This window comes from Corvus kubaryi, unplaced genomic scaffold, assembly GCF_017639235.1.
Source record: "Corvus kubaryi isolate FWS band 111438036 unplaced genomic scaffold, C.kubaryi_AGA036_p1.0 138, whole genome shotgun sequence".
NCBI lineage: Eukaryota > Metazoa > Chordata > Aves > Passeriformes > Corvidae > Corvus > Corvus kubaryi.
Window position 1 is genome coordinate 315,982 of NW_024580672.1, and position 25,962 is coordinate 341,943.

General features: G+C 41.3%; 1 protein-coding gene across 7 annotated transcripts in view; it reads right to left on the bottom strand.

Moving 5' to 3' along the window:
- Nucleotides 1–25,962, bottom strand: part of ZMIZ1 (zinc finger MIZ-type containing 1) — a 294,507-nt gene that overhangs the window by 150,655 nt on the left and 117,890 nt on the right. For all 7 annotated transcript variants that reach the window (XM_042018528.1, XM_042018525.1, XM_042018532.1 and 4 more), the window contains one exon: nt 6,865–6,974. In XM_042018528.1, the coding sequence (XP_041874462.1) occupies nt 6,865–6,924 (60 nt within the window). In that variant the 5' untranslated portion in view covers nt 6,925–6,974. The remainder of the gene's footprint in view (nt 1–6,864; nt 6,975–25,962) is intronic.

A 25,962-nucleotide genomic window follows, 5' to 3' on the forward strand; every position in this document is an offset into this window, starting at 1 on the left:
TTATTCTGACTTAGTGCCTCCCACTGGTTTGTTTTCAAACTAGTACAGACTACTTAAAATGACAACTACACAAACTGATACCCCTGTGGAAGACGTAGAATTCACATGACCTATTCTCACAGGTTCTACCAGCCAGCTAGGCATTACTAAGATATTTGCAAATCAAAAGGAAAAATGCTTCCCCAGACAGTTTTTCGTTTACAAAACTGCCCACAGCACCTGCTGTGCGACCTGCCCACGTACAATATGTTACTGTACAGAGGCAAGAAGGAGTGAGCACCAGCAGTGAAGAGACTCTTCCTTCACGAGATGATGCCAGAGGTCTGCACAGCTGAAGGCTCTTGATATTAACAGTACTTCAGCCACTACAACTTTTCTGAGAACACCTGCTTTTACAAACAGTAAAAATGGTAAATGGTCCTTATGTGCAAATGCTCTCTAAGCCATACCTCTATGGATTTGCTGTTGCACACAATAGTGGCAAGTCGAGTAGCAAACGCATATGCAAGAAGGAAGAGCCAGAAATAGCAGGACATAAGTCAGAGATGTCACCAGCTGTGTCACATTTCCACTGCAGAGTTTGACCCAGCTGCTGACAAAAAGGACTTCCTATGCTCATCTGACACCAAGGTGACATCATAGACTCAACTTACAGATTTCTAGAATTTTCAAATATTCATCCTTATTTACCAAAAGACAATTGTCTTTTGGTAAATAAGGTAAAACAGGCCAGATTAATTTGTTGCACAGAAAAGAATAAAATTATACTAAATCCTATGGGTACTGGAGGTTTTCTGTGTGAGTTCAAAATGCGCATTTTCCATTTTGAAATGGAAATACTAAGGATACTAGCACGACTAATATTAAGAGTACTAAAACCCCAGTCCTTGAGGACAGGTGCTCCAGTAAAGCAGCAGAACTGGGAATGGGAAAAGTGAACCTGCCAGAACTTTACGAATCTGCCTCACAACACGATGGGTTATATTCCACCCACTGGAATCTTGTCAGATAAACAAACCAGACAAATACTGCAAACAACAAGAAAGTGCTTTCTTCCCCTCCCTACCAGAAGTACTTCTAGTAAATTGCCTCTTTGCTCTTTCCCTTGCAGCTTCCCTACCAGGATGAAGGACCTAACAGAGCAGGAATGTTGACTGACAAGTCTCTAAATGGAGTAGAGGAGCCAGGAAAACTGGTCTGCTGACAGTTTTTCCTAAACATACTTAAGTCTAGCAGAGGAATATTCCATCACAGACTGAGCAGAAAAGCAGACAAAGGACTTGCGGCTATAGGCCTCAAAAAAAAAGATACAAAAAAAATGTAGCTACTAACACAGCATTGATGGACCATTTAACCAATAAACTGTAACACCCGAGGCCCATCAAATGTCTTTTTATGGAAAAGGTCTTTTTCCCCTTTAGCCTCGTTATTTCATATTTAGCTGCTAAAACCCCCTGTAACACTTATATAGAATACCAAAAAAAAGTATGTTCTAAATAAATGCACTCTTCATAAGAATACTTCTAATTTTCAAAGTTCTTCAAGAATGAAAGTTTCATGAAACTACTGTGGGCAGTTTTGCAAGCATATGCAAATGAAAAAAATGTATGGGAAGCATTTTTCTTTTTATTAAAATCTTTTTAGCTGTAATTTCATACCAGTCCTTGGTAACCAGTCCAAAATGCACTAAAAATGATACGTTTAGGACTGCTTAGCATTTACATGAGTCTGCAACAATAACACTGAACAGCAGAAGAATTAGTTCAAACACTTCAGCACTTAAAAACAGTTATGTAAATATACAAAGAATTCTATTTTCCCCTGAACTGCAAGCTACCAAAAACCTAGCTGCTGAATGATGAAAGAAATGGGCCTGCTTGTTTCCAATTTGAGCAAGAAAACATCAACAAAAACACACAGCAATTACAACTTTTAGCATATCTCTCTAAATGGCTGGGTAGGCACTAAAAAGCACTGCTAGGCAGCAATTCAGCAAGCCTTCTGGAAGGAAAGAGGGGAGAGATGTTAATCGGTTTCTGGAAATCAGCTATGTGATGTGTGTCTCCAATTAAGTGGTGATCCAGCATCACTTGATGATACTGCTCAATGTGCCCTGATATACCATGACACAAGCAGCAGAAACAACTTTCTCTGTTCCCACCACGATCTAATACTTTTGACACCAGAGAGCCTTTTCACACTTCCCCTTAACCTGTTACTAACATTTCAGCACAGCTTTTACAGAGCCTAACAACTGTGCTCAGCACGGCAGGAAGATATCACACGCTCCTTCTGAAAGGGGTGGCTTCCTTGTAACTTAAATACAGAAAGATTTTTTTTCCATCTTCTTCTTTGCAAGAATTTCAGAAGAAACATACAGAAACCTCACAAAACTGCCTGACAAGCAAACAGGCACAAAAGGTAGAAGTCCCTAGATTAAAGTTCTATGTTTTTCAAGTAGACCCATTAGAGTAAGAGTGGAGAGATGTTAAACCAACCCACTGTTTTCCCCTGGCATTTGCTTCCATCACCTAACAAAAGCAATGGGCAGCGTCTGGTTAAAGCCACACCTCTGGACTGCTATGAAGAATGCTTTAAGAAACCCAGTCAATTCTTTACTGGGATTTTCTATGCAGCAGAAGCCAAGCTGGCTCCTTTAGAAGGCTGTGCCTGGGCAGCAGGCAGCAAGGAAGCTCTCAAATTCAGCTCCGTGCCTGCCTGAGCCAGCTCCTGCTGCCCCACAGCTTCGCGGTGGACATTGTGCCAGAGCCACCTGATCCACGAGCCCTCAGCAGATAAACAGATTATTACTGCAGCCTCAAATATGGCAGGGGATTCCCAGGGGCTATAAGACTTTGCTTTGCACAAAGGTAATTTTGTGGTTTTGTTTGTATGGACAAAGACTTAAAGAAAAAAGCCTGTGCCCTGAACATCCAGCTCCCTTCAATGTACCCTGAAGAGTCTCCTGTGTCATGACGAACTAATTGCACGTGTTAAGGAAAGCCTGTTACTTTGGCTTTTTCCACTGTACATCAAAAAAGCTATGTTTGATTTTAAAGCACACACACTTACAAATACTGAGGGAATCAGCTACAAAGAGACCACACAAGCTGTTCCAGCCTTCCACAGAAGTCTAGGGTTTTTTTAAGCATAAATACACAGCCACCTCTTCAGTTTGCCCTTTCATCTATTCTGAAACACTTCTTAACACACACTTCATTTCCTAACTAGCTGATCATATACAAGTTTTGGGTTTGTAGCTTTAAAGCACTAAAAAAGGTGAAGATAAAACACAACCTTGATCCTGGAACAGAAGTCAGCAAGGATATTGTGGGTGTCTCACAAGTCACAAAGCTGGGAAGAAAGAAGCCTGTCCTGACCCTGTGCTGAAACCTGATCTAGTTAAAGAGGCACATGGATTACCATTTATAGCATTTCTCAGGGGCTGGAGTGAGGGGCAAGGAGGGCGGCAGACAGCTCTCAGTCTGGCTGCAGGAGCCACTGGCTGCCAGCAGGGTTATAAAACCAGTAGATGCTGGGCACCAAGGAAGGATGGTTTTCCTCCCCGTGTTGCGGTGCACCTTCCACACCACTGCTGTGTTAACCACCCCAAAAGCACATGTGTGCTCAGGAGAACAGCAGCAGTGTTTTTTTCAGTCTGGGAAAAGAGGATGACAGACGAGACCAGGAAGAAAAGGCAGACGTATTGTTGTCTGACCCTGCAGTTAATCCCAGATTAGGTGAAGATACATTGATACGGCCATGCAAGGTACTGCTTTGCTCCCAAACCCAACATGCACGGAGCAGTGTGTGGGCCAGTTCTCAATGGGTGAACTGGAAATTACTCTTTCTAGTATCAGCCAGCTAATGACCTGTCTCAAAGGACAAGGTAAATGTCCTCAAACTGGAAATGTATGACCCTGTGACAGGGAGGTGAGTGTCTTCCAAAGAGGTAAAGTAAGTTTCTGTCCCTTTCTGCACCATGGCAAAGATAACAGCACAAGATTTTGGAACTGTGAAAAAGCAAACAGCAGTTTTGATGCTACTTTCTACAACAAAACAATTTTTTTTTTTAAACAATCAGTCATTACTCCCCAACAAAACTACATGTAGTGCCACTCTCACAAAAAAAAAGCTTTCTGAGATATATATTTGGTGTTCAGCCACTATCTTGGTTAACTACAGTTTTTCATGAGTTGACAACAAGAGTTTTCTTCTTCCTCTCCTCTTCTTTTTTCGGGTCTAAACAGAATGGAGAAACCATGAATTCACAAGCCTTCCCCAGCAGGATAGCTCCTTTTCAGGCATTCTTTGAGCTCTGACACAAGCATGCCCCTGCTCTACCAGAAAACCCCAAGCTTTCTTCCAGGATCAAAGAAAACAGAGAGTGTTAAACAAATGCTGGGCAGCCTGACCTTCCTCCCTTCCCCTGGCCTTCATCACTGAAGAAATATCCAAGCTGCGTATGCAAAACAGCGCTATGTATAAATGAAGTTAGTGGTTTAACTGACAGAGTACCCATTACATAGGCAAAATTATCTCTTTAAAACTTTAAGAAGTGTAATTTGATATTCTCTTATCTAATTAAAATAATATAAATTATGTACAGAAACTGACAGCTCTAGAAAAAGGAGCTGAGCAGCATCCTCCATTTGTCTTCACTTGATGTAAAGGTCTTTTCTTACAGCTAGAAGGTTAAATTGCAGAACAATTTAACCTTCATTCTTCATCCTATAGGCTAGGATGGCCAAAAAGGACACCGATTTGTACCAGTCAAGGGCATGTTTTTTCTGAACCAGATAGTTGTTCATAAGAAACTGGGATGAAATTCTCAAACTCATATTTTCCTCAGGCCTCTAAAGGGCCATTAGATGCATTAACTTTCACTGCAGAGTGATGAAAGAGAGAGACACCACAGAGAAAGGCTGGATTATGACCAGCAATTCCGCAGGAAAAGATTCCTATTTCTGTTCCTTGACCTACGAACTAGCTTTGTTTGATTTATTCTGAAATCCTCTCTTGCAAAGGAAATATGGAGAGAAAAATCATCTGGTTTAGGTGTGAGCTGTATTCTTTTTTTATATCACCCAAAGCATCTGCATGGCTAGACTTGCAAAAACCCACATATTTCTGCATTACAACACATTCTAGAAAATATAAACTTCCACTAATATCTAGGCAAAGCTGTAACAACATAATGATGGAGATTGATAAGAATAAGAGAAGAGAAGCATATTCTTATAGAATCAAAGAATGTATCGAGTTGGAAGGGACCTCTAAGTATCAATAAGTCCAACTTCCTGCTCCTCACAGGACCACCTAAAATTAAATCCTATGACTAAGAGCATCATCTGGATATTCCTTGAACTCTGACAGGCTTGGTATTGTGACCACTTCCATAGGTAGCCTGTTCCAGTGACTGACCATCCTCTCAGTGAAGAGCCTTTTCCTAACACCCAGTCTGAACTTCCCCTGACACAGCATCATCCCATGTTTCTGTGTCCTACTGCTGCTCTCCAGAGAGGGATCAGCACTTCCCCTTGGCTGCTTCTGTTGAGGAACTTGTAGTTAAGTAAATAAATTTAAAAATCCAGAGCTACTGGTCCAGTACCACCCCCATGCTCATCTTTTACCAGTTCCTTTGATTGAGGGTGCTTGTGTCTACAATACAAATCTACCAACACAGAAATGCTGTGCTGCCTCAAGAAGCAATATGCACATGCCCTAGGGCACAAGTAAGCAGGCAGGTTTTTAACTTGGTTAATACAAATAAAAAAACTAAAACAGCAGAACTCTGCTGTGACCTGTTGTGACAAAGAAAACTGCTCAGACAACAGTGAAAAATTATTTGGGAACATAATTTCATGGAATATCAAATTTCTGTTTTTCCAGCGTAATTCAGAAAATTTCAACCAGTCTGAAGAGATGAACTTTGGAGGTCATCTCCCGGATCCAGATGGGATCTTCAAAATATCTGTGTGCAGCTTGCATTTATGCATCTGCTTGCTGCATGCATGCATTGATTTAGAGATTAACACAGGAAATAGACCCATGAAAAACCATTCTCTTGCTTACCTCCTCTACAAGGACCATTCCTATGAAAATTCTGTTACGATTGTTGCATGTGGACGAGAACATATGTGAGGGGAGAATACACACTGCCTGCAACCCTAGAGAGCAAAGTTCACTGAGAAGGGTAAAGCAGGGAAAGATGATTTCTACTCATCCTTGCCTTTGTAGTTTCACTTGGTTATAAAAGCATTTGCAAGCACAGTTACAGTGGGGAAATCTGTAAATGAGACATAATTCACTGAAAGGCACTGGCGTGTGAAGAGCCCTTCATCTTCACAAACAGATGCTTCTGAAAATTTTACCTTGCAAACAGAAGTTTTTACAGTCTCCATGCAAACTGATTAAGCAGCACTCTGAGCACTTGGAGGCATGCCAACCATCCAAGTTCTGAGTCTCCAGGCAGTGCAGGTCTCAGGTCAGCTACTGGATTAAAATCAAAACTGGCCCGTCAGAATTGTGGATTACTGTGCTCAGAGCACTAGAATGACAGTCACCTGCTGTGACCCTCCAGGCCGAGCTGGCAGGATGAGCACCACTCTGCTTCCAGCTGAGACAGATTTGTTCAGTCTCCAGGCTGAAGATTTCTTAGAAAGGTGTGAGGGAAAGTTTGGCTTTTGAGGTTAATAGACCAGCTCTCACAGCAGATATTCTCTTCAATGAGATTACATTGTCTCATTCCTTCCCTCTGAAGGGCAAGGACAGTCATTAAGCATCAGGTAACCGCAGTGCACAACACCTGCCACACAACACCCAACCCTCACTTGGCAGCAATGACCTCCACCTTCAGCTTACCTGTTTTATGCACTGCAGCCGGTCATTGGTCTGCTGTATGTGCCTGTCCATAGAATTCATTTTGATTGTCTCTACTTTCTTCTACCTGAAAGCCATTAAAATCCCTCGATCTGCAAGACAAAAAGGACAATAAAGATCACTGAACGCAGCTGATACACTTCCACTACCTGAACAATTGAACAGAGCTGCTTGCAAGAAAATCCTGAGCACACTGTGAGATAAAATAATAATAATCCCAATAACAATGACAGCCTGGCTTTTGCAAGGACAAGGGCATGGGGATTCTTCCTAATCTTCCTCTGAGAGAAAATACCTCCCATAAATATTAAATGAATCAGCTACAGCAGAGCATTACATGGCCAAAAATAGCACAAAATGTGTGTCCTGAAGAATCTGGATTTCTGGATTGGAAATAAAACCAACAGACACATTTTGGATTCTCCTCCAACTAGCAGATCTATTTCATGAGTCCTTGAAATGGCCAAGATGACAGGGCAGGAAGGACTGGGATCCACAACTCAGCCCGGACTTTAAGAATGACAAATGTCCAGATGCACAACCTAGCATATATGGAATAGGCCTGATCTTCAGAGCAAAGGGCTGAGCAGTTCTTGCCTTCCAGAGAAATTGTGTTCTTTCAGGTATCTATAGCTGGATAAATTACTTGTTACTTCTGGAAAAACACATCCTGTTGTCTTTAGGTCCATCTCTTAACAAACAGTGTAACTTAAGGCAAATTAAAGATTCCTGTGACTTTAAGAAAAAATAAATCTAGAAAATAAAAATTAAGGCTCAGAGTAGTGTTTGGAGTTTTAATTCATGTTGCTATAGCTGTATGAAATCATAAAATGAAAGCTGGCAGCAAGTTCTAATCTGAGATCTAAAGAGCTATAGAGATCTAGAGACCTAGGCCCACCACTGATGCTCATCATGCTGAGTTATGTTTGTGGACACAGCTTGGGATGCAGGGACAGCCAGAATGCCCTTCAGACTTGGACTAAGACACTAAAAGTACAAGTAAGGGTAAGCAAGGTCCTTGGTGTGGGTTTGTATTTCACCAGGCCTTTTCCACCCATTCGCCCTCTCTGGCCTTGCCCTTTGATTTTCCTGTAGTGGCAGAACAGCAGATCATAAAGACACCATAAACCAACAACTAATCAACTGTTTCAGTCAGTAATTCATATTACTGAATGGTTTGCACCATGACTTCTACTTATTTATGTTTTGAGTACAAGCACATGGGACTCCAGCCTGTACTTAACGAGCTAACCAGATTTAAGTGTTTTTTTTCTAGAATTCACCTCTCAGGGACACAGAGATGTTTCACATATATATGTATATGTGTGTGTGTATACTCTGCTGTTTCAGTCCCTTTCATGGCATCTAAAATGGAAAATAAAGCGTAGATACTGCACATTTGGTACATGAGAAACATCTTTGCCTAAAATTTCCATATCCTTTTACTAGAGAAATCGGTACACTCTAAGAAGTTATATCCTTACATTCATGAACAATGAGTGAGCACAGAAATATATCCCCAAATGCCCTATTTATACCAAACTTTATATAGCACAAGCAAGGTCCCAGTCTTGCACAGAAACCTCTCCTTCATGAACCTCTTCAGTGGCACTGAGTGGTTTTTTGGAACACTGTTCAGGACAAAACTATTTTCCACTCCCTCCATACACATAAGAGACAGCAAATTTTTCAGATACTTGTCTTGTTAGAGAAGCTGGCTGTTCACCACTTCTGGTACACGACTCAACAGCTCTTCAGTTAAACAATTCCTGCACTGTCCATACTCAACCCCCTTGAGGGGAAGAATGCTCCCTGTGATGGGAACCTTGACTACACAGCTCTCACAACGAGACAGACTCCAGACCACGGATCCACGCACATCCCACACACCCAAACTGCCGGAGATTTCTGTACCTCGCTGATAACATTCTTTCATGGCTCCTGCTGGATTAGACTCAGGGGAAGAAATCTTTTCTGCTAGACAACTAAATGAGGTCTTATAACAGCAGCTCAAGCTCCTCACCTCCACACTCTAGACACAAGAGGGTTCAATAAAGCATTCCTGTCAATAAATTATAACAGAAGAGCCAGTTCCACATGCAAGTATTATCTTTTGATTATGTCACTGCCACCTTCTCAATAGCAAATACCATCCAAAAGTCCTCTAGCAAATGTGAATTGATATATTTTATTAAAAGCCAGTTACACAGTCTTATCTGCCTGTAAGATCCCCTAACAGACCTCAGTAGTCATGAAGTTTAATCTCTCAGTGGACAGCAGAGGTATTTATCAAGAGATAAGCTAGCCTAGACATGACACCACTTCAGCAGTGATCCATCTTACAAGCTAGGACAAATTATCTGCATTTTAATTGAACATCAGGACCAATGGCGAAGGGCATACCGAAAACAAATACATATACATGCACATGGATGTCTGCTGAAAAATTTGAAGACGTGCAAACTTAGGCACCTTTTTTTTTTAAGAAAGTCATGACATTTTTGAATTGTACATGTAATACCACCCTAATTAACTGCCTTACAGTTAACCATAAACAAAATCAAAGGTTGCTATCAGCTACCTGAACCACAGCTTACTATTGTACTTGTCCAAACTGTCATTTCTCCCACATGGCACAGCTTCTCTTTTTTGTCTGGAAAAGCAGAGGGGCAGAATACATGAAAGTAACTCACCTAACTGAGCAGGAACCCCACAAGGCTCTTGGAGGCAGGACTGGGAGTGCAATCTCCTACTCTCCTACACAGACAGGGCACACAAATTCTGTAATAAGCTGATCAAACTCAGTCTCCAAAATAATTCTTTGAGTTTTAAAACCCAATGGTTCTCACTCAAAAGTACTCTCTGACTCTCACCTTTCCCCTAGTAGCTAGAAAAATTTTCACTTCCATGCTTAATCCCACTTGTTCTCACATTATTAGCTCGATGGCTCAGTCTTTGCCCTGCCAGGCTCCCTCTGCCTCTTCCCCCTCACAGCATGGATGAACAATCACCCACCAGCCTTTGCTGCTGACAGTTTGCTACTTTTACAGCCCAATCTCATTTATTCTCTTCTGGTCAAGAGATGATCCTCAGCCCACTAACTCCCCTGGACAATAAACATTTGTTGCATGAACCAAACAGACAAAATTGTACACATGAAGCCTCATCACATACAATGACATAACGCTTTGTATTTGAAATGCCCTGCCTCACCGCCACAAGACTCATCTATATCTTTCTCTCAGACACATCACAAGAGCATCAAATAGAGTAATTTTTTTCAGTGAGCATACTGGCTCTAAGCAATTTCTGCTATAAAAAACGCAGAGCTTATTAGCGGGAAACCATTATTATCTGGAAATTACTCTTTCATGGGCCTCAGCAAGAATTAAAAGATTAAACACGGAAAGTGAAAGTTATCATACAGATCTGAAATTTCACCACGGCAGAATAAGCATTTTGACACCAGACCATTTTGGTTGGAAGAAAAATAACAGCAGAATTAAATTTCCAGTAACTGCACCTACTACATGGGTATTGCTGTACTCTGGCCAGGTTCCCCACACGTACATCCACCTCCTGAAATTTAAAAAAATGCCCTTTCTGTCGATCTCATGCTATTTTAAAAGTAGCAGCAAGATCACCTTAGTCGAAAATAATGGTACTTAAGATACAGAAAGGCTGCCAGGGCTAAATCAGAACAGACTTCTATTCGGTTAAGTGCTGTGCACTTATCAGGTCACAAGTGAAAACGACTTTGCAGGGTCCCTGGCTGGCCTGCGGTGTCCCTGTATTAGACAGCATGGTGAGATTCAGGCCTGCGAGCAGCTCAAGAGACAGCAGGGGATGTTGCTGATCAGGATTAAGGGTACTGGCAGAGGAGGACTGGGAAGGGAATTTTTCCTAGTGCTTTGTAACAAATCCCCTCTGTTTGGTGCACACATTAGTCAGGAAGGTTGTACACTACTGCTTTACATGCTAACTCCATCCAAAAGGATAAACAAAAAAATAAGTGTTCCCAGCACCTTCTGGTAATTCAACAATAAAAAGCCCCATTCTTCTTTCTTTTCTGAGGCAAAGACTCAATCTCCCTCTCTTTAAAAAAAGAAAAAAATTAAAAAATTATGTGAATTATTCTTCTTTCTTCCCTCCCCTCTAGCATTGAGAGTTTATAGCCCTAGGCAGTAATTAAAGAGGCCTCAGTTACATATTTATGATGTCTCAAAAATGGAGAACGCTTTGTTTTTAAAGGAACAGATGTATCAACCTGTTAGCCTTTTTTTTTTTTTTAACCCTAAACATACTGAATCTTTTAAAGCATTACTACAAACCCTTCTTCAATATTGAAAAATGAAGGAAATTTTGCAGTGGCCCTGTGAAAGAGAATTTCACAAATTTCTGCTACACTACGTGTTGGTTGCCAGTTCAGGTTAGGAGACTGCAATTATTTTATCAGAAACTGTACTTCAAGTAACACAATTTAAAAAACAATTTAGTAAAATGTAGTCCCCACTAGTTCCTAAGGCAGCCTAAACAGCCTCCTAGAGAGAGAAAAAAAAAGAAGTCGAACATTTCATCACTGCTTCAAAAACACATGTCTAAAACCGTAGAGCATTTTTAAAGTTAGTGTGCATTCAGTTCTGCTCTGGGATGAGCTCTCCTCATGGCCAGAACTGCCATCCACAGCGAGAGCTCTCCCTCCCCAGGACCAGTGGACCAGGGAAATCTGCTCCTCTGCGGCCAAGGCAGACCTGAATTACCACTGAAACAGGTCCAGCCTTCTCCCTGAGTTTAAAAAGACTTCACAAGGTGTCTTCTGCTCTTGTTCCCACAGGCTTCCTTCCCTCACTGCTGGGCCGAGATGGACCTGGAGCGGAGCTCACTGGAAACATGAGAGGCTGCCCAGCCCCACCAGCCCCGAGGACTGCCACTGACCCCCTTGCTGCCGCAACAGGGTGCCATTGCTCCGGAGACCAAATTTCCACCAGAAATCCATTCTGAGGGCAGAGGAGGAAAGAGAACCCTTCCCAGGAGGCAGGGGAGGCTGCTGTGAGCGATGCTCGAGGCCAGCAGCACAGCGCTACGCCAGGTCTCCATTTCCACAGGGGACCAGCACGCTGCCAGCCACCCTGCGGCGGCTGCAGCAGACAAGATCTAATTTGGAGGCACTTCGGACCACTCAGGGCAAGAAGAGAATAAATAAAAGGACACAAGAAATACCTTTATAAGTTAAGAAATTTTAACGGTAGGTGAGAAGGGGCAATGAAGAACAGTTCCTTAAGCAGGGATTCAGCACAGCGGCTGTAAACATCCCTGCCCCCTGCCGCCACAGCACACAAGTTGGTTAATGCTGTTTATTCAGTCAGCTAAAAACTAATAATTTCCTGCAAGTCTCCAGCATGCTGAGGGTCCTACGAGAGGGCAGACAATCTGTATCTACGAAGTGACTTTGATGAAGCAACAAGCCAAGCGGCAGCGACAGCGGGAGCGGCTGCGGCCGAGCGGGGGCAGGTGCCGCCGCTGCCCGCCAGGGGGCGCCGCCGGGCCGCGCCACCGCCCGTCAGGGGCCGGGGGGACCTGGGGGCACCGTGGGGAACCGGGACAGCCCGGGGGGACCTGGGGGGACCGGGGGGAACCGGGACAGCCCGGGGGGACCTGGGGGGACCGGGGGGAACCGGGACAGCCCGGGGGGACCTGGGGGAACCGGGACAGCCCGGGGGGACCTGGGGGCACCGTGGGGAACCGGGACAGCCCGGGGGGACCAGGAGGAACCGGGACAGCCCGGGGGGACCTGGGGGCGCCGGGGGGGCCTCACCGGGACAGCCCGGGGGGAACGCGGGGCGGTGGCTCTGCGGAGGCCACGAGGCGGAACAGCCGCGTTCCGTCGCCTGAAGCGCGGACCCCCGAGGAGCCGGGTCCGAACCAGCCCAGGAGCTCCCGGGAGCCTGTCACCTCCAATGATGGATTTAAGAAACATCATTTCCCTCAGCGCCCTGTCCTGGTGGTAAAACGTGGCGGTCCAGAGACAAAACCCGTCCAATACCTCTTGACATTTTCCTTACCATTAAACATATTGTAAGAAGTTGTTTCTTGAACTATCAGAACGTACCTCCGTGTGTACACACAGGTTAACGCTACTCATTGCGTGTAATTGCATCGATTCTCCGGCTGAGCCCAGCCGGTGCCCTCCCGCGGCACAGCCCAGCCCCGAGGCGCAGCCCCGACAGCCCGCACAGCGCCGGCACAATGCAGCTCGGCACGTCTGCACTCAGGCACATGGCTCACACAGCATTCAAAGGGCTCTAAGCCCGCTTTTCAGTACGAGAATTTTCAAAGATGCTTTCAAAGATCATCTGCTGGAAAAAGTTTAATATCTATCCCTGACAACTAATTTATTTCTTCTACTAGATATGGCACAAAAAGTATAAAATGTCAGGTGAAAGGTTGTTTTCATCATTAAACACTTGAAAAAGGAAATTGTTTTAATAAAGCTTTATTTACCATAAGCTGTTAAATAGCTACTGCTGTTGGCTTTGAGCTATTAAAAAGGGCCAGATGTGAGACAAAGCAGCGTTTGTTATGCTGGGTGAGGAAGAATAGATATTTGTGCTGTGCTGCTTTCCATTGTTGCTCTACAAATGTGCAGTAATCCCCAGAAGACTTTCTATCATCTTTGACTGCGAGAGAGGGAAAGTGACTGTGTGTGTGCACACGGCGCCCGGCAGGCACAGCTTCAGTGAGGTGGGAGCAGGTTTTTGTAATTTATGGTGGCTTGAGCTGCAAGGGCTGGCAATTTTGTGGGGTTTAAGGAAGCTGTTTCCGCAGCCGTGTGCTTGGGAACGATTTTATATACAGAGCCTATTATATGCAGGCACTAACAGCCAGCCGGATGCACACAAAAGCAAACCCACACATGCTTTTGAAAAAAAAGACAGCATGACAGCTTGCATAAGCAAGCCTGCTGGACTCCTCTGGGAGGAGGAGCGGCAGTGCGCAGAAGTTGTTCAATCATGAAGCACATCTGCACCCTGATTACAAAAGCAAAGGTGGTCAGGCTAGCTGGAAGCACACACAGAGCACTGGGTATGACCTTTACTTAAAGTATAGACATAGAAATAAAAAAAAAAAACCCCACACTGTATAAGAGAGAGCTACGAAGAGAGCTCCTTTGAGCCTGGACAAGTTGGTCGCCAGCCAGCACTAACCATTAACCACATGAACTGCCTCCTGCACCGGCAGCCGTCACCTCCAGCCTGCTGGCTGAAATGAGTGTTTTCTTCAGACTGAGAACAGCGTCTGCAGATCACAGGTAATTGCCCTGCTGCATGCTTGTATTATAAGGTTGGTTTCCCTGCATTCCACCCAGCTCCTAGTGTCATCAGCTCTGTCAGCTTATTATCTTTAGGGAGAGCAAGGAGGCAAAAGGACACTGCAGTTTAAAACAGCAAGAGGTAATAACACAAAATTAAAGGCAAAAGTGTGTAGAAGTGTGCTACTGGGGAGCCAGGGCTGACAGCCCTGCTGTAGTGCTCTCAGAGGCTTTGCACACTCCAATACAGACAGATCTGCTAGAACAAACATTGACAGTTCCACAGCAGAGCCCACTGATCCAGTGGTTTACTATATGTACTGTAGCTTGCAGGTAAGAAATACTAATCCTCATCGGGACAGCTACAAGCAAATGAGCCATCCCTAAAAGCTTGCCGGGTTGCGCTCAAATAATTTCATAACCAGTGTCCCTCATCACTCACACAACAATGCTGTAAAAAATCTCTCCCTGATAAATTGCCAGTCTCTAAACTGAAGCAGAATCAAGCACCTCTTCCCACCTTCTGGGCTTGGTGGGAGGATTGCAGAAGTCAGGTGAGCATAAGAACGGAAAAAGGTTTGCATTCTGGCATGCAATGCTTGCTTATTTACCTAATGAAAGCTTGGTTCTTTCAGAGGTTCTGTGGTAAGATGCAAAGTATTTGCTGAGAATTCTTTGTGTTTGCCTACCAAATGCTGCAAACAGGCATGTAGTGCTGCTAACATCACCTGGCTTACACATCTTCTGCGGGCTGAGTCTACAGAGCTGCAACAACCAACATCTATGACCTGTCAACATTTTCCTGCTCTTGCTTGACATTTATCAGCTACTAAAGAAAACCAGCTGGTTTGGACGTATGCACCTAAGTTATTTGCTTAAAATCTGAAAGATGAGCTACAGAAGACAACCTAACATAAACGTTTTCTTAGTCTTAGAGGAAACAGTAATGACCTAACCAAACTGTCAAAGATGGTCTCAGAAGTAGGAGAAAAGAAGGACAGAGGAGAGATGGCTCTAGCAGCAAATGTTTTTAATGATTACCTGTCAAAAACTGAAGATGCTACTCTGTATTTGCTATGCTCCGATAACATCTCTCTTGCAGCAGATAGCCTGCTATATAACAAAGAGAGGTCAAAACCTCTTGGGCCAGCCCAAAGAAATGCTCCTAGCAAGAACCATCTCAAGCCCACTGTGAATTAGAAAGAAGAAGGATTTGCATTCTGACACTGAAGGTCCTCTTACTTATCTGATGAAACCAGGCATGTTTTGGAAGTTGAACTGTAGCATTTGAAGGAAATTGCTGATTTCTTCCTATGATACTGTACCATCACAACTTCTATTCCTCATTACTGAGTGGCAACACAACAAATATAACAATCCCCCATCCCCAAACTATATTGCACCAAATAAAGGAATGAGGATAGATTTTGACTCCTTTTTTCCCCCCCACTAAGTTTAGCATTGTAAAGAAGGCATATAGTCAAAGTAGATGGTAATTTCTCTTTATTGTCTATAAATGTAAGATCTATTCACCTTCTCTTTCATTTTACGAGAACTAAGAAAGTCCTCCTAAGACCAATGATTTCTGATAAGCCACCAGGGAAAGCATCACTGCTTTGGAGGACACCACTCAGGCAGAGGGAAGGAATGGAGAAAAAGCAACATTAGCTCAATCAGCAAAGTCTCTGGAGAACAGAGCAACTGAATACTGCTTTGAGACACAGCCTCTGACAATTTTGACATCAGCCATTATTCTGGTCTGTTCTGATGAAATTTAAATATTTACCAAGCTCCCCAGAATAGAAGCAAAATAAATTTCAGGAGGACCAGCAAAACTAGTAAAGACTAAATACAGCTAAACAAGTCAAATACAAGCTGGATGGCTGTGAATTTTTGTAACAGCAAAGATACAGCAATTGCTGGCAGCCAAATTATATTGCCTGCACGGCTTTCAGGTGCTATCCAAATGTGGCTTCTCACAAACTCTCCACTTGCTTTGAATTATGACAGTTTAGTGCTAGGGGGTGTAATCTCTTTTTAGTAACTTAAACTAGAGACATTGGACATCCAGACAAAAGAAAACTACAGTTTTAGTAAGGTCTATTTTATCATCTTCATTTTAAGGCAGCTGACTGGATATCCATCTATATGAATACTTCTGAACCTGCAGAATATACATTAAAAACCAAGGGATTTGGTTTTACTGAATTGTCAATACAATTGGACAAACATTCAGTGTTTCAAGTCACCACCAAATCCTAAATTTTAAGAAACCATACTGAGAGTCTGGGTAAAATGAGCCAGGATTGGACAAGCAAATGAAATGACTATGTATCCCTCATGGAAAACTCTTCTGTAATGGAACATTGTGTGAACACAATATACTGGCAGACTGGAAATGTGGCTGCTGTTTATGTCAGTCTCAACAGCTAGTATTCAAGGCCCTGAAACACAACCAAAGGGGCAGATTCATTGCTACCGAAACTTGATCAAGAAGCCCAGAAATACTTTGGACACCCTAGAGATGATTTTGAAAACAACATATTTTAAAACTAGTTCTAACAGCAATGGCTTCAATTCCAATAATTCACACATCCCTGCTATTTGCCTATCTGTAGTGTAGTCGTTGCTATTCATGCTTTCCAAGTGCCCACAATTCCAGTAAGGCAGAAATTCTTCTAGACACCTAGATGACAAAATACTGCAGGAGCTTTACACAACAAAGCCTTCAAGAAAGATTTTAACTGAAACATCCATAATCCTCTGCACTGTCCCATTTGGTTTTCTCATTACCTTATCATTTGAGAGGAACTTTTTATTCAGAAACTGGCCTCTGAGAATTACTGGTGTCCCAAACCTACTTTACAGGTAAATAAAGAGAATTTTACACTTACCATGAAATAAGTTTCTTTTTACCAAGAATCTTAACGGACAATTTAGTTTTCAAAGGTTTATGAATTCCATGGTTAAAGGTCTGTCACTTACTCAGTTCACGAACAAACCTCTTGGGATCAGGAACAGATTCTAGTAGAATTTCTTCTGAGAGCACAGATCTCTGTTAGCTCTACCTTCACTAGGTCTCTCACCCTCAGGTGACAGCATGACTAAAGCTGAAATGGCATTTGGCAGAACACAACACAGATCTCAAGCAGGTTTTTAAAAATCCTCTCAAATATTTGAAAGCAGCAACTATACAAATGCTAAATTTGGCCTGAACAAAAGCTACCTCAACTGAAAAGACTAAGAACCACTGTGACATCCCCTGCTAAGAAGAGGAGAGCACAGTTCCCATCATCCCCACTACTGTTTTGACTGGAACAGGCCAGGAGCGAGCCTGACAACTTATGAGCGACAACTATCTCACAAACCAAAGCAGGCAGACTTGCCATTTTTATTACAGGCAATATAAACAGAAACACTATTGCTAATGAATTATTTATAGCGTGGTCCATAAATTAAGACATTTAGACTCTCTTGCATTTTCCATACCACTGTCATTATTACAAAGTATATGCCCAGAAGCTTTTTCCCATAACTGCAGGACAAAGTCAGCCCTGTGAACAGAGACCTGAGCTCTTCACCACCACCACAGGCTTCACTTCTTCAGCTCCTCTGGCTTTCCAATTACATCCAGTGCTGCTCAGGGTAGATGCTATCTCCACCAAATACACATACAGTGCCTAACACAAACCACAATTCAGACTAGGGCTACCACATGTTAGTTTAATATGAACAGTGAAGTGATAGTGTAAAATCTATAATGTATGTATTACTAGAAGTTAAGGATAAAACATCTAATATTACCCTTCCCTCAATTTCAAGACAAAATTTCCAGCATTCAGCCAGACTTCCAAATACTGAATTAACTTGATAAACTTCAACTGTACATTCAGGTGACACCTGGATAGAAGCAGTTCAAGTCCAGATGGTGTTTTCTTCTACTCATATCCTTCCTTTCTTTTTTTTTTTTTGTTTAAATGGTTATTATGACACAGCGGAACAGACCTCAAAAAGCTACACACTTTTCTTCTTTGCTCCCAGCGGCAACACTACAGACTCCAGAGGTCAGCTTTAGAGGCTTCAAGTTTTTCTGAAGCCCTGCCTGATTAGACGTACTCTGGAGTGACTTTCATTGTGATCAAACGTGATGTGCTGGTGACACGCATACAAAGCTGGCAGAGCAGCCACACTGCAAAGCCTGCAGCAGGCAGGAGTCAGTGTAATGTCTCATTTGAAACAACACTCGGCTCCCCTGAAAAGGAAACAAGTACCCCTTTGAAAAGGTTCTGATGAACTCAAGGAGAGTTATGTTACTGCGACAATTTCAAACCTTTAAGAGAATAAAACTCTTTCTATCCTATGTCTCCTTGTCTTTTGCTCTTGATTTTTTTTCATCCTTGAGTGGTTACATTTTTGGTACCCTTTTTTTTTTTCCTGAGTAACTGGGGTGCATTAGATTTGAAATTTGGAGGAATATATTTTGAAAGATGGTTTATTTCTTAAAAAGCCTAGCTGCCCAATATGCCACATTACAGGATTTAAAAGGTTCCTGCTTATCGCATGGCTGATCCAGGCAGGGATGCAAAAGGAAAGGACAGGCTGGCATGAAACAAGTTGTGTTACAGGAGCAGCCCATTTGCTCCTGTCCCATTTCAGACAAGGGAACTAATTCAAACAGTACCAGATGTGAGAGTTTTTATGTTTTCTGATTTTGTTTCACTTGACATACCCCAATTCATGAAGAAGGAGTTATGTAGCAAACAGCAGTTCTGCCTTCCCAACCCAAAAGCCACGTCTCAAACTTGAACTACTTCATATTAAAGACTTCCTTGATCCTTTCCTACCTTTCCCATAGATCAGAAATTGAACCTGGTTCCACTGTCCCTTATAATACATTTAGACACTCACCAGTCCTGAGTAAGGAGTTTCCTACTCTCTTACCTTTCTATGCTATCAGCTGGTTAAGACCTAGGCACTTTTTAGTTTTTCCTCCTAAGGTGATGGTGATAGTCAAAATGGCAGACAGAAAACTACTAAACAATGCAGAGCTCTGTCTTTTGTCTCTACACTTCTCAGCTTGTAATGTCACTGTTTCAACTGTACAAAGCATAAGAAGCAAGAAAACGCTGACATAAATGTCTTCCTCCAAGAGCAGACTTCTGGGCTATTGGCAAACAGCAAAGGAGTAACAACTAAACAAGTCCTTAAGTCAGATGCAGGAAATAATAATTTTGAAAGAAAAGTTTAACACAACAAAATTCACCGACCTTTTTACAGGTTGGCACAAATACTGGAGATGTACAGGCAAATGGAATAGCTAAAATACAAGACATGGCAAAATATTTTTATGAAACACCACAGGAGAAAGTATGACTTCTCAATCCTTTTCAACAACTACTTCTCTTTAGAAAAATAAGAATTATTTGACAACTTTCTCTTACCAGCTCAAATACAGAGGTATTACTAGAATAGTAGGCATTATGACCATCTGCATGGCAGGACAAAATCAGGTCATGAACCCTTTCTTGACTGCATGAGATTTTGTTCAGAAAGGAAACTGCAAGACAAAGAAACCTATACTATGTGTAAACAGAGCCCTAACCTGAAGAACTGGGGACCTAGGTCTGCCCAGGAAGACACAAAAATATGTGGATTGAAAGAAATTTGTATTAGCAACCAATTAAAAAAACCCCAAAACCAAACAACTCCGTCACAAAGTTTGCACAGTGTAAGTTAAGCAACTTTAATCACTTTCCTTTGCAATCATTAAAGCATTACAATGATCTTTCTAAGATTTTTTTAAATAAAATATCAGTGCTTATTAAGCACCTACATGAATTCAATCATATACTCATTAACAATAAAACAAAGAAACAAATAAATGGAAAGCCTAAAATGTCAGTTCTGTGACTATAAAAATATTATACATCAGTTCCTTGTAAGGTCAATTCAGTGCCTGAAAATATCCCATGATAACAGTCAAAAGTCGGTGGATCTTGGTTCCACAGAACGACATGCTACCACCTGCAAGTGTTATAAATCCATTGGACAAGCCACCTATTTTCAAGCTTCCTCCCATTTTATGTGCTATGAGAAGGGACACAGTTTCCACATAAATTAATTTTTTACTGCCTTCAATAGGCCTGAAAAAATTTAGAGGGATGTGTATGATGTTATATAACAGCACTGTGACTTACTTCCACTGCTGAGCAACAAAATCATATACTTTTTAAAAATGGTAAGTGGAAAGGTATTTTGCTCAAAGGTTGACCTCATTTTAGGAAGCCAAACTTGCTCTCTACTAGAGTTTTGATACTCTGGTCTCCTCTCCAGCAGAGGTACACTGAAGGAGCTCAGTTGCATATTCTCTAGGTGATTTTGTCCAAGGTGTCAACACAGAAAATTTTGAACCTTTCACATAAGCCACAGACAGTGTCCTAACAGCTAAGTCTTTCCTTCCTTGTCTATCACAAGAAGCTCAGTATGTTAAAAAACACCATAGATTTTCCTACTTCTAGCTGACAATAGGAATACAGATTCATTCTCTGAAATGGTTTAAAACCAATTTAGATATCCGTTTCCTGGGATGACTCTCATTTATTCAAGTCTCTCAAGTACTGCTAAGGACCTAAATTAGTCTATTGCTGCCACCTCTTCAGGCTATCAGTTGCCATCTTTGCTCCCCCCCTTGCCTTAGATTCTGCTTCAGGACTTGTTCAAATCCCTAGAAAAAACTGGTCTGTATTACCTGCAATCCAAGTTTTTTAAACATCGCTATATAATACAAGTGTTTTTAATACATCACACCTGTCATAGAATCAAGAATTACTAATGAACTGCATAGCAACTGCAGTGCTATTATGCAGCTATGGAAAGAACACCTCTGATAGGTCTTAGCAGCAAAGTTCTCAAGAGCTTTCTGACTGGCCTGTGAAAAGCACCTCACCAGCATACAATTTTTTAATAAGCCTCCTTCCTTTTGAAAGCCAGCTGATCTGCTATTTATAAGGCTTTTGATTAAACTAACACATGCAAATACATACGTAAGCATACATGTGCACAAGGAATGAGATGAAATGTTGGGGAAGAAAGAATTTTTATTATAAACTCAGGTAAACACTTTCTTGCAAGATCAAACAGCAAATCCTAAGGGTTACGGAACACGGGAGAAACATCCACACAGGTGATACTCAGCAAATTTGGTCCAGAAACAGGGATTTTTTTTCTGCAGCTTAATTCATCTATGATGCAGAACATGCCTAGCTTTGGCCTAGGTTTTTACAAGTCATGCCATGTACTAAATTGTAAGGGGAAAGCACAGGGAAATGTGATACATTTTGTTTGATACATCATATTTCCATGTCTCTACCTGCAAGAAATTGAATTTCTGTATTAGTTTAAAACATTCATTTAACAAAACATGTCCAAGAATTGAACAAGCAATTTAACACTCAACAGAATAAAGCAGCATTTAACCCCGAGGGTGACCCAGTGGCCTCCTCACAGGTTCAGCAAAGAGCCTGCCTTGTTGGTCTCTGAGAACGAGGCAGGGCCGATAGGTAGAAGGGAGCCGTTTAGGACACACACTGGCAAGGAAAATATCAGAGTTGGAAGGTCATATAAATTGCTAGACATGGAGACGAGATCTGTCAAAAAGACAAACTACCTAACAATTTTAACCTATTGGCTAGAGCGGTCCGTGTCAGCATAATGTTAACATATATTATAACCTCATCACAAAAACATCCACGTAGATGGAAGAGAACTGCAGCTAAACTCCCTCCCTTATCTTCTGTTTAGACAGGAACTCATTCTAACAGAGGCTTAAGGAAGTATTTTCTCAGGGTTTTGGGGTTTTTTTCCATCCAAACCCAACATATCATATAAATTACAAGAGGAAAAAAGCTGGCTAATATGCTAAAAACACAGCTGTCAATTCCTCTGCAGTTACAGAGTTTATCAAAGCATCCATCACAAGCACCTCCATTTCCAGACAACAGTGAGTTTTTTAATTATTACTACTTTTAAATAAAAGCTCTTCTGAACAGTCACTGAAATATTTAAAATAGAAAAGTGGGTATTTGCTAGACAGGAGATTAACTTTTTCATATTTTAAATTGTCTGCATTTCTCCCAAATATTACAACTAACTCAGTCATAATTATGGAGCTGTGATTTTTCCTCTACCAGATGTTGATGACTCTCCATTCTAATGCAAAATCAAGTCATGGTATCTCTTCTTTGAGATCTCTGCAACTTTTCTACACCACGTGATTTTTACTGGCTGCCTCAAAGCCTCACTGCTTTGCAGTATCTCGATTGTGTCATCTCTCCCCTGGCCTTATTTGGATCGGCATTAGAGAGAAGGCCTTTGGGAAGCCCTGGAAGCATTCATCATGTTAGTAGGTGGGACACTTCCCTGGGAGAGAGTATTAAGTTAAACCTCCAAGAATACTCTCAGGGAATCCTGATACTGTTAATCCCCCAGGGTTTATGCATGAAATGTGACATTTGAGATTAGTTCAGAAGCATCTGCTCATAATGCCTAGAACTGAACCTCCAAGAATGTACCACACATCATTTTCAGAAAAAGACATCTCCTTAAAGCTTCATTTCTCTTCTGAGCCACTAAGGCAAAAATCCGATGATTATAAAACTGAACCTGTTTTTCACGTTATGACCCACTAAGTGACACATGAAACTCAAATGACAAACCTCCCTCCAAGTTCCATTAGGTTGGATTCCGCTTATGGTGCACCTCCTACTTCCAGTAATTTTTTTTATTCTTGAAGAGTAAGTCAGGATGCTTATTCTTACATGTCAATTTTCATAGTAATCAGTCTGTTGACCATGCTGATCAATAAACAAAAAAAAAAGCCAGCAAACAGAAAGCAAAAAATTCCTGTTTTCTGATGTTTTGTTTGGGTGGTTTTCTGGTTGGTTTTTAGGTTTTTGTTTTCCTTTTTTGTGTGTGTGTGGTGTTGCTTGTTTCCTGTTTCTTTTTCTCCTAAATACAATACAAGCAGAAGTGAATTCTGAAGGATTTGTAAGGGCAATGTATATTCCCTCCCAGCTATTCAGGCAGGCAGTAGCTATTCATGAGTACGAAGAGATGCACGTAATTATGCCTGAATGATTATTTATCTGGAATGAAGAGCAACTGTGAAGCATCTATCAGTCTTTGTTCCAGGTCAGAAGTTTCAGCTAACCATTTAAAAAGACAAAAATAGCATCATGTGGATGAAGCAACCAGCAATATAGTGAGCACCATGAATACTGAATACACAAATCAAAGGGTTTCAGAAACACAGAAGCTCTAAAGTTAGAGATGTTTGTCATGTATTGCTCAACATGAGAAATTAGTTTGGTTCACAAAAGAGACATTAACAAAAAATACTAATTCTTTTAAAAGATTCATTACATGCTTAGGGTAGCCATTTTCTACTGATTATGACATCTGTCCTGTTAATTTCTTTTAACCAGACACTAAGCAGGATATATCCAACAGGAGATCAAGTACAGCCTATAGATCAAGGAGCCCATACTGAAGTACTAAATAACATGGACAGCATCTGATACACTTGCAGGGTCTAGTTCCCATATTGCATCACCTTCAGAAGGTCAGAAAGGTGTTAAAGAGCTGTAACACTTAGTTTCCCATGGCCTTTGGGTACAGAGCTCTACAAAATGTGCCATTTCTGCTTAAAAAAACCTTAAACCTTTGACATACTATGTTTGGTAACATTTTAACTAGAGCTTTCCATTGACCATTCACAGTCTGAACCAAGGCAGTATGGCCACACCTTCCTCAGGGATTTCAATTCCCTACTATTATCAACAGCATTCCACATGAAGACAGACGGAAAGGAAAAGGATACACGAAAGGACAGCTAATACTTTGGAAACCTGCATCAAGACATGCAATTTTACTGAAGTGTCATTCTGGCTGCCTGTGAAGCATGTGGTCCTGTCTGCACGAGGGCATCCAGCATTAGCTCCACTGCTGGGGGTACCAGCAATTGGGGATAGTCGCTGCAGAAAACTAGTTTGTCTGAAGTAACTGAACTTAGACCTTTCCTCATTTTTCATTGGTTACGATAGCACAGCACAAATCCTCATCCTCCTTAAAAAAAAAAAAAAAAAAAAATCAGCAGAACAAAGGATGGAGTTGGTTTGACTAACTTTGTTTCACTGACTTGATGTGGAAAAACAACCCAAAAAAGAAGACCATGGCAGAAAGCTGGAACTAATTCCAACTAAAAGGTTGTTGGTTTCATGCTACCCTTTTATGCAGCAAGTTGAGGAAGGAATACTAACCAAATTCTAATCTCAACCAGGAGAGTTTAAAGCTAAACAATTCCTCATTTTAAAATACGTCATCTAAGAAAACAATGAATGAGTTAGGCTTTAAATTTTTTCTTTCTTCAGGGAAAAGAAATAGCAAAGGTATTTAAAATTAAACAGGACATTCACAATTAATCTGCTTTTTAATTAACTTACTTTGCTGCTGTAAGTGATTCTGCATTTACTCTCATTCTTTTGAAAATTCCGAAGTGCTACTTCTGACCTGTGATTTACTGTTGCCGTACATCTTTATAAGCAGTACTTTAGTTTAAGTGGCAGTTGCATATTAATTACAAAGTTAATTATGTGCTATGTAATCATGCTGTAATTCATTAGTTTACTCTGCAGTGCGAAAGGATAATGCTAAATGGAAGACCTGATGCAGAGTATTCTAGTAATTTACATTTTTTGCATCAAATATTCAAAATATTAACCAGAAAACATTGTCTGCACTTAAAGAAGCCTATAAAACAGCTCATCGTGATTCTAGTAGCAATTGTGCTAGAACTTTTCCTCCTTAAAACAGTTGCAGAAATTTAAGCAGGGTAAAGTATCTTCTCTAAAACCAAGTACACAGCTGCTAAGATCAAGGCAAAAAATCAGAAATACTGAACAACTTTGAGATCGAAATTTGGTACGTAACATGACATCCTCAAAAGACAAAAGCTCTCTGCTTTCTCAAATCAGTGTTTTTAAGATGTTTCAGCTTGAAAACCTAAATGCTGATGCATCTAGTAGTATAAATCACAGTTGAAGACATTGGCTACAGGCTTTTATGATTCTTAATTACTGACCCTTTGCATGAAGTACTTATAGCCAGGTAATTTACTACTGGTTTTTGCCCAAAATCTGCAGGGAAATGCAATTCCTGTTTGCACATGTCTCAAAATAACTCTGTTACTACAGATCTATGTTTCCCAACAGAAGTACTGAACACAAATGTACATATTTATTTTTAATATAATGATTTTTAGTGAAAAACGAACTGGGCACAATACCATAAAGCTGTGTCTCTGTCTCAGGTTTAATTATCCCTGGAACTATCCAGCTTACTCTGATCAATAGAAATACAAGACCTAATTTTTACAAAGATGCTCTTAGTCATGAATAATTCCTCTTCTGCTTTCAAGGGCACCCCTTCACCCCTCCAACATTATTCCAGCATTTACTGTTCTTCTTCAACCAAAATTGGTTTTTCAATTCTTGAGAAGTTGTAATCGTTTTTCCTTCCAATAACTATCACTGTGATGCAAAATGATGCTCTTTGTCTGATATTTAAAAATCAACAGAGGTAGGAGTTTCTCCTCCTAAAACTAACACCATAAAACCCATAATAAAAAAGCACTTAAAACCCATGATAAAAAGCCGTTTTATCACTTAAAATTAGAGACAGAAAAATTATAATGCAAAGGGTCTATGTTTTCCAGC